General features: G+C 37.8%; 2 protein-coding genes across 3 annotated transcripts in view; one reads left to right on the top strand and one right to left on the bottom strand.

Moving 5' to 3' along the window:
• oit3 (oncoprotein induced transcript 3) overlaps window positions 1-4,731 on the top strand; it is a 31,308-nt gene extending 26,577 nt beyond the window's left edge. The window contains exons 8-9 of the mRNA XM_062058414.1: window positions 3,792-3,891; window positions 4,045-4,731. Of these exons, the coding sequence (XP_061914398.1) occupies window positions 3,792-3,891; window positions 4,045-4,215 (271 nt within the window). The 3' untranslated portion in view covers window positions 4,216-4,731. The remainder of the gene's footprint in view (window positions 1-3,791; window positions 3,892-4,044) is intronic.
• pla2g12b (phospholipase A2, group XIIB) lies at window positions 3,283-12,680 on the bottom strand. 2 transcript variants are annotated; one of them, XM_062058416.1, is made up of 4 exons: window positions 12,022-12,680; window positions 9,233-9,297; window positions 8,964-9,129; window positions 3,283-4,840 (listed from the first exon to the last, which is right to left on the bottom strand). In XM_062058416.1, the coding sequence occupies exons 1-4, from the start codon at window positions 12,485-12,487 to the stop codon at window positions 4,722-4,724; spliced, it is 816 nt and encodes a 271-aa protein (XP_061914400.1). In that variant the 5' UTR covers window positions 12,488-12,680; the 3' UTR covers window positions 3,283-4,721. The 2 variants fall into 2 exon arrangements, with proteins under 2 accessions (XP_061914400.1, XP_061914399.1); XM_062058415.1 differs by having other exon boundaries at window positions 3,284-4,840; window positions 9,221-9,297; window positions 12,022-12,677.
• Between the last annotated feature and the right edge of the window lie 875 nt (window positions 12,681-13,555).

Genomic DNA, 13,555 nt, shown 5'->3' with positions numbered 1-13,555 from the left:
TTTTTTTTTTTTAATATTCTTATTTTTTGGGGAACACTTTAGTATGGGGAACATATTCACCATTAATTAGTTGTTTATTAACATGCAAGTTAGTAACATATTGGCTCTTAATTAGTCACTATTAAGTACTTATTAAAGCCTTATTCTGCATGGCCTTAATATATAACCATTAACTAAGAGTCTTCCCTCAAAAACCTCAGTATTATTGCTTATTTGTAACCCTAACCCTTATATGTTCCCCTAGTGTTCAAATAACTCTAAATTAAATCTTTGTTATTTACAATATGTTCCCCATACTAAAGTGTTACCATTTTTTGAAGCATATTGGCCCTAAATTAAGCATTTTCAAGCACACAAATGACTAAATGAACTAAAACAATCAACACTACAGTAGTATTGGCCACTAAATGAGACTAAACCAATCAGAGTGTGATGTTCAGTATCATGGTCACTGATTGGCCCAGCCTTAGGCAGTAGTACTATATTGGCTTAAAAGAGCGTAAAGGTAACTAAAGGGTGGCATTTAATGTCTACAGGGTTCTTGTAATGTTAAGAAAAACATTTAGAAGGTCATAAACAGATATTTTATACTATAGCTATGAAAATATCATATTTAATAATCAATCATTCCTACTTTGCAAAATATATTTATCGTGGTTATGTCCAGAACCAATACTGTATGTTTGATTCGGTATTGAAGTGTCTTTATTTAATTGTGGAACAACCCCCCCTCCCCTCCCCAAAAAAAGTAGTGTCCACAAAAATGATCATATCATTTGTCATATTTATTATATTGCATTTCACAATATACTGTAAGTGTTGTTGTAAGTGTTAATATTTACTTAGAAAAAAACTGATTAAAAAATAATAATAATAGAATAAAAATTATTGACTGTTTTTTCAACTATTTTATGTTTTGTCTTCATGTATTAACTAAAAAAAAATAGTCGCCCTGTGCGTCCGGAAAGTATTCACAGCGCTTCACTTTTTCCACATTTCGTTATGTTTCAGCCGTATTCCTAAATGGAATATAACCTTTTTTTTGTCGTTTAAATTCTACAGACAATACACCAAAATGACAATGTTATTTTATTTTTTGCAAATGTATTAGAAATAAGGAACTGACACAATTCACATGAACTTAAGTATTCACAGCCTTTGCTCAACACTTTGTTGATGCACCTTTGGCAGCAATTAGAGCCTCAAGTCTTTTTGAATATGATGCCACAAGCTTGGCACATCTTTGGGCAGTTCAGCCTATTCCTCTTTTGCAGAAATCAAGCTCCATCAGGTTGGATGGGAAGCCTTGGTTTTCTTTCTTTTTTTTTTTTTTAAGCCTTGGTTTTCATCCGGGATTTCTCTGTACATTGCAAAGTATTGTGCAAAGGCTGTCAATAATTATGTCAATGTGATTTTTTTTATTCATAATAAATTCGCTTAAAAAAAACTAAACATTTTCACGTTGTCATGGGGTATTGTGTGTAGAATTTTCAGGACAATAAATAATTTATTGTATTTTGGAACATACAAAAAATGTGGGAAAAGTGAAGCGCTGTGAATACTTTCCGGATACACTGTACCTCGAATAGACGCCTGGTACTCTCTGCAGCTAAGTACAGTAAATACATTTATGACCATATTAAAAAAAAAAAAAACACTGTAATTGTGTAATTTGAAAAAAAAAGTAGGCTAAAAAACAAAACATCTTTGACAAGGAACACTCTAGTGTTTGTTACCAACAATGTTATTGTAAAACTTATTGTTTCTATAGTTGGTGTCCAGAATGTGAGAAAATCTGAGCGTTAAATAAAAATAACACGACACCTTCTCCCACTTTGTGTGATGTCACACCTCTCTAACCTGCGAACAGAACACCATCTCAGTTTTAACAGACTTGTTTAAACATATCTTCTGTGTGGAATTAGACTATAGAATTTGCACCTTGTCCTTGTGTTGCACTGCTCACCCCCCTGCCCACCCAAAAAACATACACACTTTATTTGAGTTTACTCCAAACTGTTTGGCCTCCATGACAGGGATTGACTTGCTGCTCAGGCAAGCAGATAAATGGACAGAGAAAGCAACTCACTTTTAGCCAACAATCTGCGTCCTTTGCTGAAAGACGCTCTTTAATAACAGACTAGCAAAAGCAAATGACATGTGTGTGTGTGTGTGTATATATTACACATTATATGCCCTAAAATTGCCTTCTGCCCCAAGTCAACTGGGATAAGCTCCAGCTTACCTGTGACTCGATATATATATATGTATGTATATATATGTAAGTATATATATATATATATATATATATATATATATATATATATATATATATATATATATATATATATATATATATATATATATATATATATATATATATATATATATATATACAGTATATGTGTATATGTATGTATATAAATATATATATATATATATATATATATATATATATATATACAGTATATGTGTATATGTATGTATATAAATATATATATATATATATATATATATATATATATATATATATATATATATATATATATATATATATATATATACCGTATTTTTCGGACTATAAGTCGCAGTTATTTTCATAGTTTGGCCGGGGGTGCGACTTATACTCAGGAGCGACTTATGTGTGAAATTATTAACACATTACCGTAAAATATCAAATAATATTATTTAGCTCATTCATGTAAGAGACTAGACGTATAAGATTTCATCGGGTTTAGCGATTAAGAGTGACAGATTGTTTGGTAAACGTATAGCATGTTCTATGTGTTATAGTTATTTGAATGGCTCTTACCATAATATGTTACGTTAACATACCAGGCACGTTCTCAGTTGGTTATTTATGCGTCATATAACGTACACTTATTCAGCCTGTTGTTCACTATTCTTTATGTATTTTAAATTGCCTTTCAAATGTCTATTCTTGGTGTTGGGTTTTATCAAATAAATTTCCCCCAAAAATGCGATTTATACTCCAGTGCGACTTATATCTGTTTTTTTCCTTCTTTATTGTGCATTTTCGGCAGGTGCGACTTATACTCCGGTGCGACTTATACTCCGAAAAATACGGTACACAGTATATATATATATATATATATATATATATATATATATATATATATATATATATATAGATGTGTGTGTGTGTGTGTGTGTGTGTGTGTGTGTGTGTGTGTGTGTGTGTGTGTGTGTGTGTGTGTGTGTGTGTGTGTGTGTGTGTGTGTATATAAATTACACATTATATGCCCTGAAATTGCCTTCTGCTCAAGTCAACTGGGATAGGCCCCAGCTTACCCGTGACTCTAGCCCAAGTGGTATAGAAAATAGATGAATATAATAATTGCTTAACTGTGCACTATTTCCTATGGTGCAGCACCAGTAAATACACATTATGGTTCTATGGAGAGGGACAATCTGGAGAAAATGCAAGGATGGATGGTTATCTTTACACTTTTCTTTTTTAGAAAACAGTCACACGGTCATTCTTCAAACGCTTGCTGAACTGAACAGGATCTGGTGAAATATCGCGTGATGTCACACATTCATAGATTCAGCTAGTTAGACCTTAGAGAGGCATGTTTTTTTCCCTCTAAATTGGATCTTCCTGTGCATTTTCTTGGGAATATAGTCTTGATGTTCTTTGCACTATTTCTTATTTCAAGTAAAGCAAGTTTGAAGGCCTTGGAGGTGTTTGAGTAAACATCAAATCTAAAAATAAATAACAAAGTGAGCATGTCTGCAGCGATTCCTTTAATCTTGTGTCTTGTGAGCAGGTGCATCTCTGATGAAACAGTGACTCAGTACTCATCCAAGGACCAACTCTCCAAGCACTACCAGGTTCCTGTCTTCAAGTTCATTGGCAAGGAAAACCGGGTGAGTAAAAAGCAGCCTGCTGGGAGCCAGCTGGCTGCAACGTGCGTGAGTGTGTGTGCGTGTGTGTGTGTGTGTGTGTGTGTGTGTGTGTGTGTGTGTGTGCTGACAGTATGTTGTTGAAGTTATTAATGCAGCATCTCTGCTCCTTTACAGCAGGTCTTCCTCCACTGTCAGGTGTTGGTGTGCAGCCTGGGGGACTCTCGCTGTGCTCAGCCTTGTCGGGGACGCTTCCGTCGGGATGTGCCATCTCAGGAGCGGCACACGCTGAGCGGAGGCCCCATCTTCATCCAACCAGACGGATTCGAACTCCAGGGACACGTTTGACTCACAAATGTTTCTTTGAGCACATTGTTCTTGTGTTAAAACGTCATTTTTCTATAACTGCTCATGATGAGGTTCAGGGTCACAGGTGAGCTGGAGCCTATCCCAGCAAATGTTTTGTGTGACATATACACAAAACCATTAATTTCAACACACATTCCAGGACAATTCACCTATGGTTTTGGAACTGCAGAATAAACTTTACAGAGATCTCTGCCATTTTAGCTGACCTTGTAGTGAGAGACATTTATGTTAAGTCTGTGGTCACATAAATAACAAATATATTACACTGTTGTCTGGTACATTCAGAATTATTCCCACAAAACACTCTGGAGTTATTAAAGAAATGGATTTTGATAGAGTCATAAGGCCCAACAATTGGCCTTAAAGATGGATGCACTGCAGAAAGTGTACATGTAGTTCATTATTAAATATTCCAATCTCACTTGCTGTAATTCCAAAATGATAAAACCTGATAGTTTTGATAGCTACAGTTTGTGTCCACAGTGTCACAGTTCGTCCCTTTCCTCCCCGTCACACACACAAGCTGCCCTCTGGCTGTTCATGTAAGGCCGGCATCCAAGAGTCCACACCGTGTTGTACAAAGCGTCCGCCATTGACTCGCAGGCTGACAGGAGGGAAAACCACAAGCAGAGGATTTTTTTTTCAAGCCAATGAAATCAATACTAAGACAATTTTTACTTTGACAAAGATAGCAATGCATAGTATATACAGTATAATAATATAAAAACATACATTTTATTTTATTATATTTATTTTTTAAATATACATATACATTATTTGTATTAATCAATTACCTGTATGTATGCACATTAATATATTTTCATTTTCAATATATTATTTTATTGTAATCATTATATAATATTATTTGTATTACAGCTATTAGCATACTTGCCAACCCTCCCGTTTTTACCGGGAGATTCCCGGTATTCAGCGCCTCTCCCGATAACCTCCCGGCAGAAATTTTCTCCCGACAAACTCCCGGTATTCAGCCGGAGCTGGAGGCCACGCCCCCTCCAGCTCAATGCGGACCTGAGTGGGGACAGCCTGTTCTCACGTCCTCTTTCCCACAATATAAACAGCTTGCCTGCCCAATGACGTCATAACATCTACGGCCTTTAGAGAGTAGAGTGCACAACTGCGCACACAACAAGGAGACGAAGCAGAAGAACGAGGAAGTTACCGACATGGCGACGCCGTCGACGAGCAAGATGAACAAATACGCTTGCAAGTTTCAAAACGAATGGAAACAAGAATTTCAGTTCAGCCAGGACAGTTCGAAGGGGAAGGGGTATGTAATTATGTTGCCTTTACATTTTGTAAAACAGACTTCTCCATTGAACACGGTGGCCGAAATAATATACTCATTCATGAACGGAGAAGTTAAACGGGACAATGCTGCCATCTACTGGATAGCCTCCGGAACACTGAAATTCAAGTATTTAATTTTTTATATGTATAATAAAATAAGTATATATATATATATATATATACATATATATAGCTAGGATTCACTGAAAGTCAAGTATTTCATACACACATATATATATATATATATATATATATATATATATATATATATATATATATATATATATATATATATATATATATATATATATATATATATATATATATATATATATATGAAATACTTAGTTGGTGAATTCTAGCTGTAAATATACTCTCCTCTTAACCATGCCCCCCACCCCCACCCCCCACCTCCCGATATCGGAGGTCTCAAGGTTGGCAAGTATGGCTATTAGTATTATAAGAATTCATGAATACATGTATAGTTCACCACAATAATCCGTGTTGACTTCAGTCTTTCATCCTTTCCCCTGAATTATGAATGCATTACTTACAAAGCAGTGTTTCTTAACCATAGGGCCGAGGCCCGTTGTTAGGCCACCAGCGTCATCTAGAGGGCCGCCAAAAAAGATCTGTTTCTCAGCAGTGGTTCGTAAGGGCTGCAGAGGTACTCAGTGGTAATACACTTTTCCACCACTTGTGGCAGTAATGACAATGTCAAACAAACAAAAGAAGTCTGGAGCTAAAGTCATAGGGAAGTTTCTTAAGCGCAAAAAATTATGACTAAAGTGGTGAAGCGGTATTTTAATTTGCACCTTAATTTCCGTTTAGCTAAGAAATATATTAATTAATCATTGAGTTTATGCACGGGCGCCGCTAGGGATTTTGGGCCCCATGAAAATAATCTTTACAGGGCCCCCTGTATTATAATTTCATCATCAGTAGGGGCCTCTCTGGGCCCCCCTCCATCATGGGCCCCAAGAATTCGTCTCCTTTACCCCCCCTTTTCGGCGCCCCTGAGTTTATGTATATTAGCGCAACATAATTGTATGTAAATGTATTTTTCGCCAAATATTTATGAGTCCCTTTTAACGCTATATAATTGGTTAGTACTTATTTTTCTAATCAGCCTGACCTAAGCCTAAAGTTTATGTGTTAAATATATATATAATAATCTGTGGGATTAATGCATGGTTTCATATCATTTGACAACGTTGGAAACCGTTAGTACGTTAGATTTAAACATTGAATAGAAATTAAGAGTGCGAGGACTTATTCAGTGTTAATATTTCAGTAGGCCCTGGGCCCCTCTGTAGTGGAAAAGTTGGGCCCCGAGGTCAAAAAGGTTAAGAACTCCTGATTTACAGTATGTACATATATTTCCACAGCAGGGTTATTCAACTAAGTTGACCATGGGGCAAGACTTCTCCCTTCACTATTATTATCATTTTGTATATTCTTGACAACTACTATAGTCTGCAGAAAAATTACATTTTTGTCGATTTATTATGTCAAAGTTCTGAAATTCTGAAAAAAATAGCCCTCCCTATTTGGGGTGTCAAAGTTAATGTAATAACTTAAAGCTACTTTACTTTAATGGCGCTATTTAAATGTAAAATATTTTAATTGTTTGACAGCCCAGGAGCGCTTTGCTAGAAAGTTAGTCAAAGATCAATCAACAAAACCCAAAACCAGTGAAGTTGACACGTTGTGTAAATCGTAAATAAAAACAGAATACAATGATGTGCACATCCTTTTCAATTTATAGTCAATTGAATAGACTGCAAAGACAAGATATTTACTGTTCAAACTGAGAAACCTATTTTTTTTTCAAATAATCATTAACTTAAAATTTAATGGCAGCAACACATTGCAAAAAAGTTGGCACAGGGGCATGTTTACCACTGTGTTACATGGCCTTTCCTTTTAACAACACTCAGTAAATGTTTGGGAACTGAGGAGACACATTTTTGAAGCTTCTTAGGTGGAATTATTTCCCATTAAGTTGTTCAACATTCTGGGGTCTCTGTTGTCGTATTTTACACTTCATAATGCAACACACATTTTCAATGGGAGACAGGTCTGGATTACAAGCAGGCCAGTCTAGTACCCGCACTCTTTTACTATGAAGCCACGCTGTTGTAACACATGGCTTGGCATTGTCTTGCTGAAATAAGCAGGGGTGTCCATGATAACGTTGCTTGGATGGCAACATATGTTGCTCCAAAACGTGTATGTACCTTTCAGCTTTAATGGTGCCTTCACAGATGTGTAAGTTGCCCATGCCTTGGGCTCTAATACACCCCCATACCATCACAGATGCTGGCTTCTGAACTTTGCGCCTATAACAATCCGGATGGTTCTTTTCCTCTTTGTTCCGGAGGACACAACAGCCACAGTTTCCAAAAACAATTTGAAATGTGGAGTTGTCAGACAACAGAACACTCTTCCACTTTGCATCAGTCCATCTTAGATGAGCTCGGGCCCAACAAAGCCGGCTGCGTTTCTGTGTGTTGTTGATAAATGGCTTTCGCTTTGCATAGTAGAGTTTTAACTTGCACTTACAGATGTAGCGTCAAACTGTACTGACAGTGGTTTTCTGAAGTGTTCCTGCGCCCATGTGGTGATATCCTTTACCCTCTGATGTCGGTTTTTGATGCAGTACCGCCTGAGGGATCCAAGGTCACGAGCATTGCCGCTTACGTGAAGTAATTTCTCCAGATTCTCTGAACATTTTGATGATATTACAGACCTTAGATGGTGAAATCCCTAAATTCCTTGCAATAGCCCGTTGAGAAATGTTGTCCTTAAACTGTTCGACAATTTGCTCACGCATTTGTTAACAAAGTGGTGACCCTCGCCCTGTCCTTGTTTGTGCATGACTGCGCATTTCATGGAAGCTGCTTTAATACCCAATCATGGCACCCACCTGTTCCCAATTAGCCTGTTCACCTGTGAGATGTTCCAAATAAGTGTTTGATGAGCATTCCTCAACTTTCTCAGTCTTTTTGCCACTTGTGCCAGCTTTTTTAAAACATGTTGCCGGCATCAAACTCCAAATGAGCTAATATTTGCCAAAAATAACAACGTTTTCCAGTTCGAACGTTAAGTATCTTGTCTTTGGAGTCTATTCAATTGAATGTAGGTTGAAAAGGATTTGCAAATTATTGTATTCTGTTTTTATTTACGATTTACACAACGTTTCAACTTCCCTGGTTTTGGGGTTTGTATTTAACAGAGCTACTGTATAATGTTTGAATGAATCTGTTTAAAAAATGTCTTCCAAGTTTTGGAACTGAGATAGTGGGCTGGTCTGGTGTCATTTCCAAGCAGGATTTGGCCCTGATATACAGTACTAACAAAAACCGAGCAGCTTAATTTGTGTATCGGCAAAAAGTTCACATCTTCAAGTGTCTCACCTTCCACTTTGGACACAAAGCCAAGACTTCTCTTCAGGTCAGAGCAGATGTTGTGAAGACAAGAGCGAAAGTTGGTGTCACATTCGTACTTGTTAACGCCACAGTTGTCGTAGCACACGTCGAGATGGTTACAGCACTCGGTCATGGCGGGGATACCCAGGTCGAGCTGTCAGAGGGGAGATACTACATTCGATTGTTGTGTTGTTTGCAAAGATTGCCTGTGTGACATGTTTGCTGCTAAGAACAGCAACATTCACCTGGAATCCCACCATAGAGGAGCTGCAGCCATTGGGTTCTTGGTGCTTGTAGTCGGGGCGGGGCTGAGGATGTTCTCCTGTCAGGGAATAACCAGCATTACTATGCAGTAGGTACACCCCTGAACTTTAGTGACGTCTAATGCAGTTACTAATGTAGTCTTTATAGGGCAGGGAACCACATTCTGCAATGTTTATGTATATGCGCGGAAAAGCTAATTAAAACAGTGCAATTAGTTAATATAAAAGATTATTTATTAAAACATGCAACAATGATATTTAAAACAACGGATACAATATTCGAACAATTAAAAAAGTAAAAATAAAATATGGAATACAATCTTAACTGATGAAAATGTAAGTTAAAAAAACACCAAGGTAATTTTGAATGTTTTATTTAAATGACTCATCGATAAAAATAGAAGGTTTTAGTTACTGCAAACATTACAAACATACAGTCGTCCTTCACCACATCATGTTTCACTAATTGTGAAACACAATGTTGTACATATGTATATATACATATGATTGTCATATATTGTATATACACTACCGTTCAAAAGTTTGGGGTCACCCAAACAATTTTGTGGAATAGCCTTCATTTCTAAGAACAAGAATAGACTGTCGAGTTTCAGATGAAAGTTCTCTTTTTCTGGCCATTTTGAGCGTTTAATTGACCCCACAAATGTGATGCTCCAGAAACTCAATCTGCTCAAAGGAAGGTCAGTTTTGTAGCTTCTGTAACGAGCTAAACTGTTTTCAGATGTGTGAACATGATTGCACAAGGGTTTTCTAGTCAACAATTAGCCTTCTGAGCCAATGAGCAAACACATTGTACCATTAGAACACTGGAGTGATAGTTGCTGGAAATGGGCCTGTATACACTTATGTAGATATTGCACCAAAAACCAGACATTTGCAGCTAGAATAGTCATTTACCACTTTAGCAATGTATAGAGTGTATTTCTTTAAAGTTAAGACTGGTTTAAAGTTATCTTCATTGAAAAGTACAGTGCTTTTCCTTCAAAAATAAGGACATTTCAATGTGACCCCAAACTTTTGAACGGTAGTGTATTAGATACAAATATAATATAATATATCAGTATATTTTATATACTGTATATATTATATACTGTATATATAATATGTAAATATTACATACATGTTATATTTTATATTGCTACTATGGTACATTTTTAGTCTACTTTATACCTCCATTATCCTTTCCACGCTTACCCTTTCCATCCTTTGTAACTAAGCTACTGTGTGGAACAATTTCCCTTGTAGATAAATACAGTTTGTCTAAATCTAAGTCTAAGATAGTATAACTATGTTGCAGATTAAAAAAAACAAAACATATTTAAAGCATATTTTTGGCCTAAATTAAGCATGTTCAAGCATGTCAATGGCTAAAAGAACTTGAAACATCATTACTAAAGTGTTAGTGGCCACTAGATGAGACCAAACCAATCACAGCGTGCTCTTCAGTATCGTGGCAACTGATTGGCTCAGCCTCAGTCAACATATTGGATCAAAGAAGTGTAAAGTGTGAGGAACTCACATTGCTGCAGTTGTAGTGACCCCAAGATGCAGGAACCAGGAGAGTGGTGATCAGGTAAGATGATGTTAATGTATTTAAACAGAGAAGGAAGCAGTCGTGCATACAACGGTTCTCAAAACATAAGCAATCCTCGAGCGCTGAAGAGCAGGCGAGGCAGGCATGAATAGAAGCCTGCTGATTAGCACCAAGTGTGGCCCAGCTGCCAATCAGCAGCAGGTGAGGGGAAAACAGCGCTCGGTGGGACAAGCAGGAAAAGAGCACTGATAGGAAATAATAATAATAATAATACATTTTATTTATAAGGCGCCTTTCTGGGCACTCAAGGACACAGTACAAAATCACAACAATAAAATCAAATTGAATAAAAAAAACAACAACAACAAAGAGAAAAGAAAAGATGATTACAATGAATAAGCAGTCAGGAATAGGTATGTTTTGAGTCTTGCTTTGAAGAGGGATATTGAATCTAAGTTGCGAAGGTCTGGTGGTAAAGAGTTCCAAAGATGTGGGGCAGAGCGGCTGAAAGCTCGGGCACCCATGGTGGACAGTTGAAATAAAGGGACAGTGAGATGGATGGATGAAGAGGATCTTAGGGAACGTGAGGGCGTGGCGACATGGATCAGGTCAGAGAGATATGATGGAGAGAGGTTATGGATGGCTTTGAAAGTGAGGATAATTATTTTAAAGTGGATGCAATGTTTGATGGGTAGCCAGTGGAGTTGCTGCAGAACAGGGGTATAAACACAAAACATCCATCCATCCATCCATTTTCTACCGCTTGTCCCTTTTGGGGCACAAACAGAAATGAAGTGACAGATCGTCACAGTAAAGGTGACTATGTGGGTGTTATTTCATGTCTAGAAGGCTCTTTTAATGTTAAAAACAATATTCAGAATGTCGTAAACTTAAAAGAAAAACATTTTTTAACTATGAAAATATTTTATTTATAATGAATAATTCCTACTTTGTGTGTGTTTGAATATATAATAGATTTGATAAAATTGATCATATTAGTAAAAGGTAACTGCACATCAGGGATAGTCCTAGTATTTTGGCCACAGTATTATCTCAGTATGGGTCAATGTGAAGTCATCAGTCCTCCACCTAAGGTCCAGGTTGTTCTTGCGTAAAAGATAAGATGTACCATTGTGAGAACTTGTCTCTCTGTTACACAATGTGGAATAGATCAGATGTGCTCATAAAAGAATGATCATTTGATGGTAAAAAGGGTCACCATACTCACCATATCTGCAGCGGTACTGACACACGCCATTGTGTCCCCCCACCAGCTCCACCAGGGAGTCGAAGTAGCCGTGCACGGTTTGGAAACTGCTCCTGATCGAGTTGATGCTCCAGCTGCTGTTGTCGTCACGCGGAGAGGAAACGTTCGCCGGCGGTTTAGTCTCGACATGCTTGATCTCATTGCTCTCTTCCTCCTCAGAAGGTTGCTGCTGGCCTTCAGCATGGATCTCCACATCTTCAGGTGGCCTCTGTGTGCTTGCAACTGGTGCACCAACACCCTCAGCTGCTGTGTGGTCCACCTCAGGCTCTTTGTGTTCTTCACCCAGTGGGGGGTCTTCTGCAACCGTGTCTCGTGGATCCACCGCGGGAGGTTCCTCCTTGTCCTGGGCTGTGGACTGGTAGTGGCCCAGAGTGGCGCACACGCCGGCCGACACACATAGGAGGAGGAGAAGAGTCCGCAGCAGCATGGTGGCAAGAATGTCAGTGGTGTTGTCGACAGGGCGAGAGTAGTGTTGTGAGCGTGTGACAACACACTCAGAAGCAGACTTTGACCTGTGATTAGGATCCAGCAGACAGCAGGGCACTCGCTCCTGCAGGGGGGCAAAGGTCAACTGTCATCAGTGTTTCTCCCTAATCTTTTTCTTCTGGGGTTAAACAGCTGATGTCATCACTAACTTTATCTATGAGGCGAATGACTGATGTTGACTACATTTGACTCAGTTAGCTTGTCCATGAATGCATGTTGACACCTGTGGCTTGTTGAGAGTAAGTGGCACTTTGCACCTCTAAGGAAAGACCCCGCAGCAAACACAAAAAGTCAAAACAATTTTTTTTTTAAATGATGTATTGAAATGTAAAATATGTATTGAAATGATGTATGGCAAAAATATGGGTATATATATATCAGTGATTAAATGGAAATAAAGACATGCTGGCTACAAATATTTCCCTAAATATTAGATTTTAGGTAGTGCAGAGGTGTCCAAAGTACAAAGCCCCTAAAGGGACATGGGGGAACTTTTATTTTTTAATTTTTTTTAGATATGTATCTCGTGCGCATGAGATACATATCTAAAAAAAAAAAAAAAAAATTCCCCCATGTCCCTTTAGGGCAGGGGTCCCCAAACTTTTTGACTCAGGGGCCGCATTGGGTTAAATAAATTTGGCCGGGGGCCAGGCTGTATATATATATATATATATATATATATATATATATATATATATATATATATATATATATATATATATATATATATATATACACTACCGTTCAAAAGTTTGGGGTCACATTGAAATGTCCTTATTTTTGAAGGAAAAGCATTGAACTGACAGTTCCGTGGGAGGATGCCATCGAAGAAGCGTATGAACGCAAGAAGCTGCGGTACTCCAACCTTGCAGCTGAGGCAGAGGACAGAGGCTGGAGGGTAAGGGTGCGCCCAGTGGAGGTGGGCTGTAGGGGCTTTGTAGCTAGCACAACAGCAAAGCTCCTGTGTTGGAGTCAGGGGGCAGGCTCACAGACAGGCCATTAAATAATA

This window comes from Entelurus aequoreus, linkage group LG09, assembly GCF_033978785.1.
Source record: "Entelurus aequoreus isolate RoL-2023_Sb linkage group LG09, RoL_Eaeq_v1.1, whole genome shotgun sequence".
Classification (NCBI taxonomy): Eukaryota; Metazoa; Chordata; class Actinopteri; order Syngnathiformes; family Syngnathidae; genus Entelurus; species Entelurus aequoreus.
The sequence above is the reverse complement of the archived record's forward strand: the minus strand, read 5'-3'. Positions and strand labels throughout refer to the sequence as shown.

What these genes read in the sequence shown, in the direction of transcription:
- pla2g12b (XM_062058415.1), bottom strand. Translation starts at nt 12,487, where the DNA reads ATGCTGCTGCGGACTCTTCTCCTCCTCCTATGTGTGTCGGCCGGCGTG. An exon ending in CCTCTATGGTGGGATTCCAG is followed by an intron (nt 9,130 to 9,220) that starts GTGAATGTTGCT and finishes CCCCTCTGACAG; the next exon opens with CTCGACCTGGGTATCCCCGC. An exon ending in CTTTGTGTCCAAAGTGGAAG is followed by an intron (nt 4,841 to 8,963) that starts GTGAGACACTTG and finishes CCCTCCTGTCAG; the next exon opens with CCTGCGAGTCAATGGCGGAC.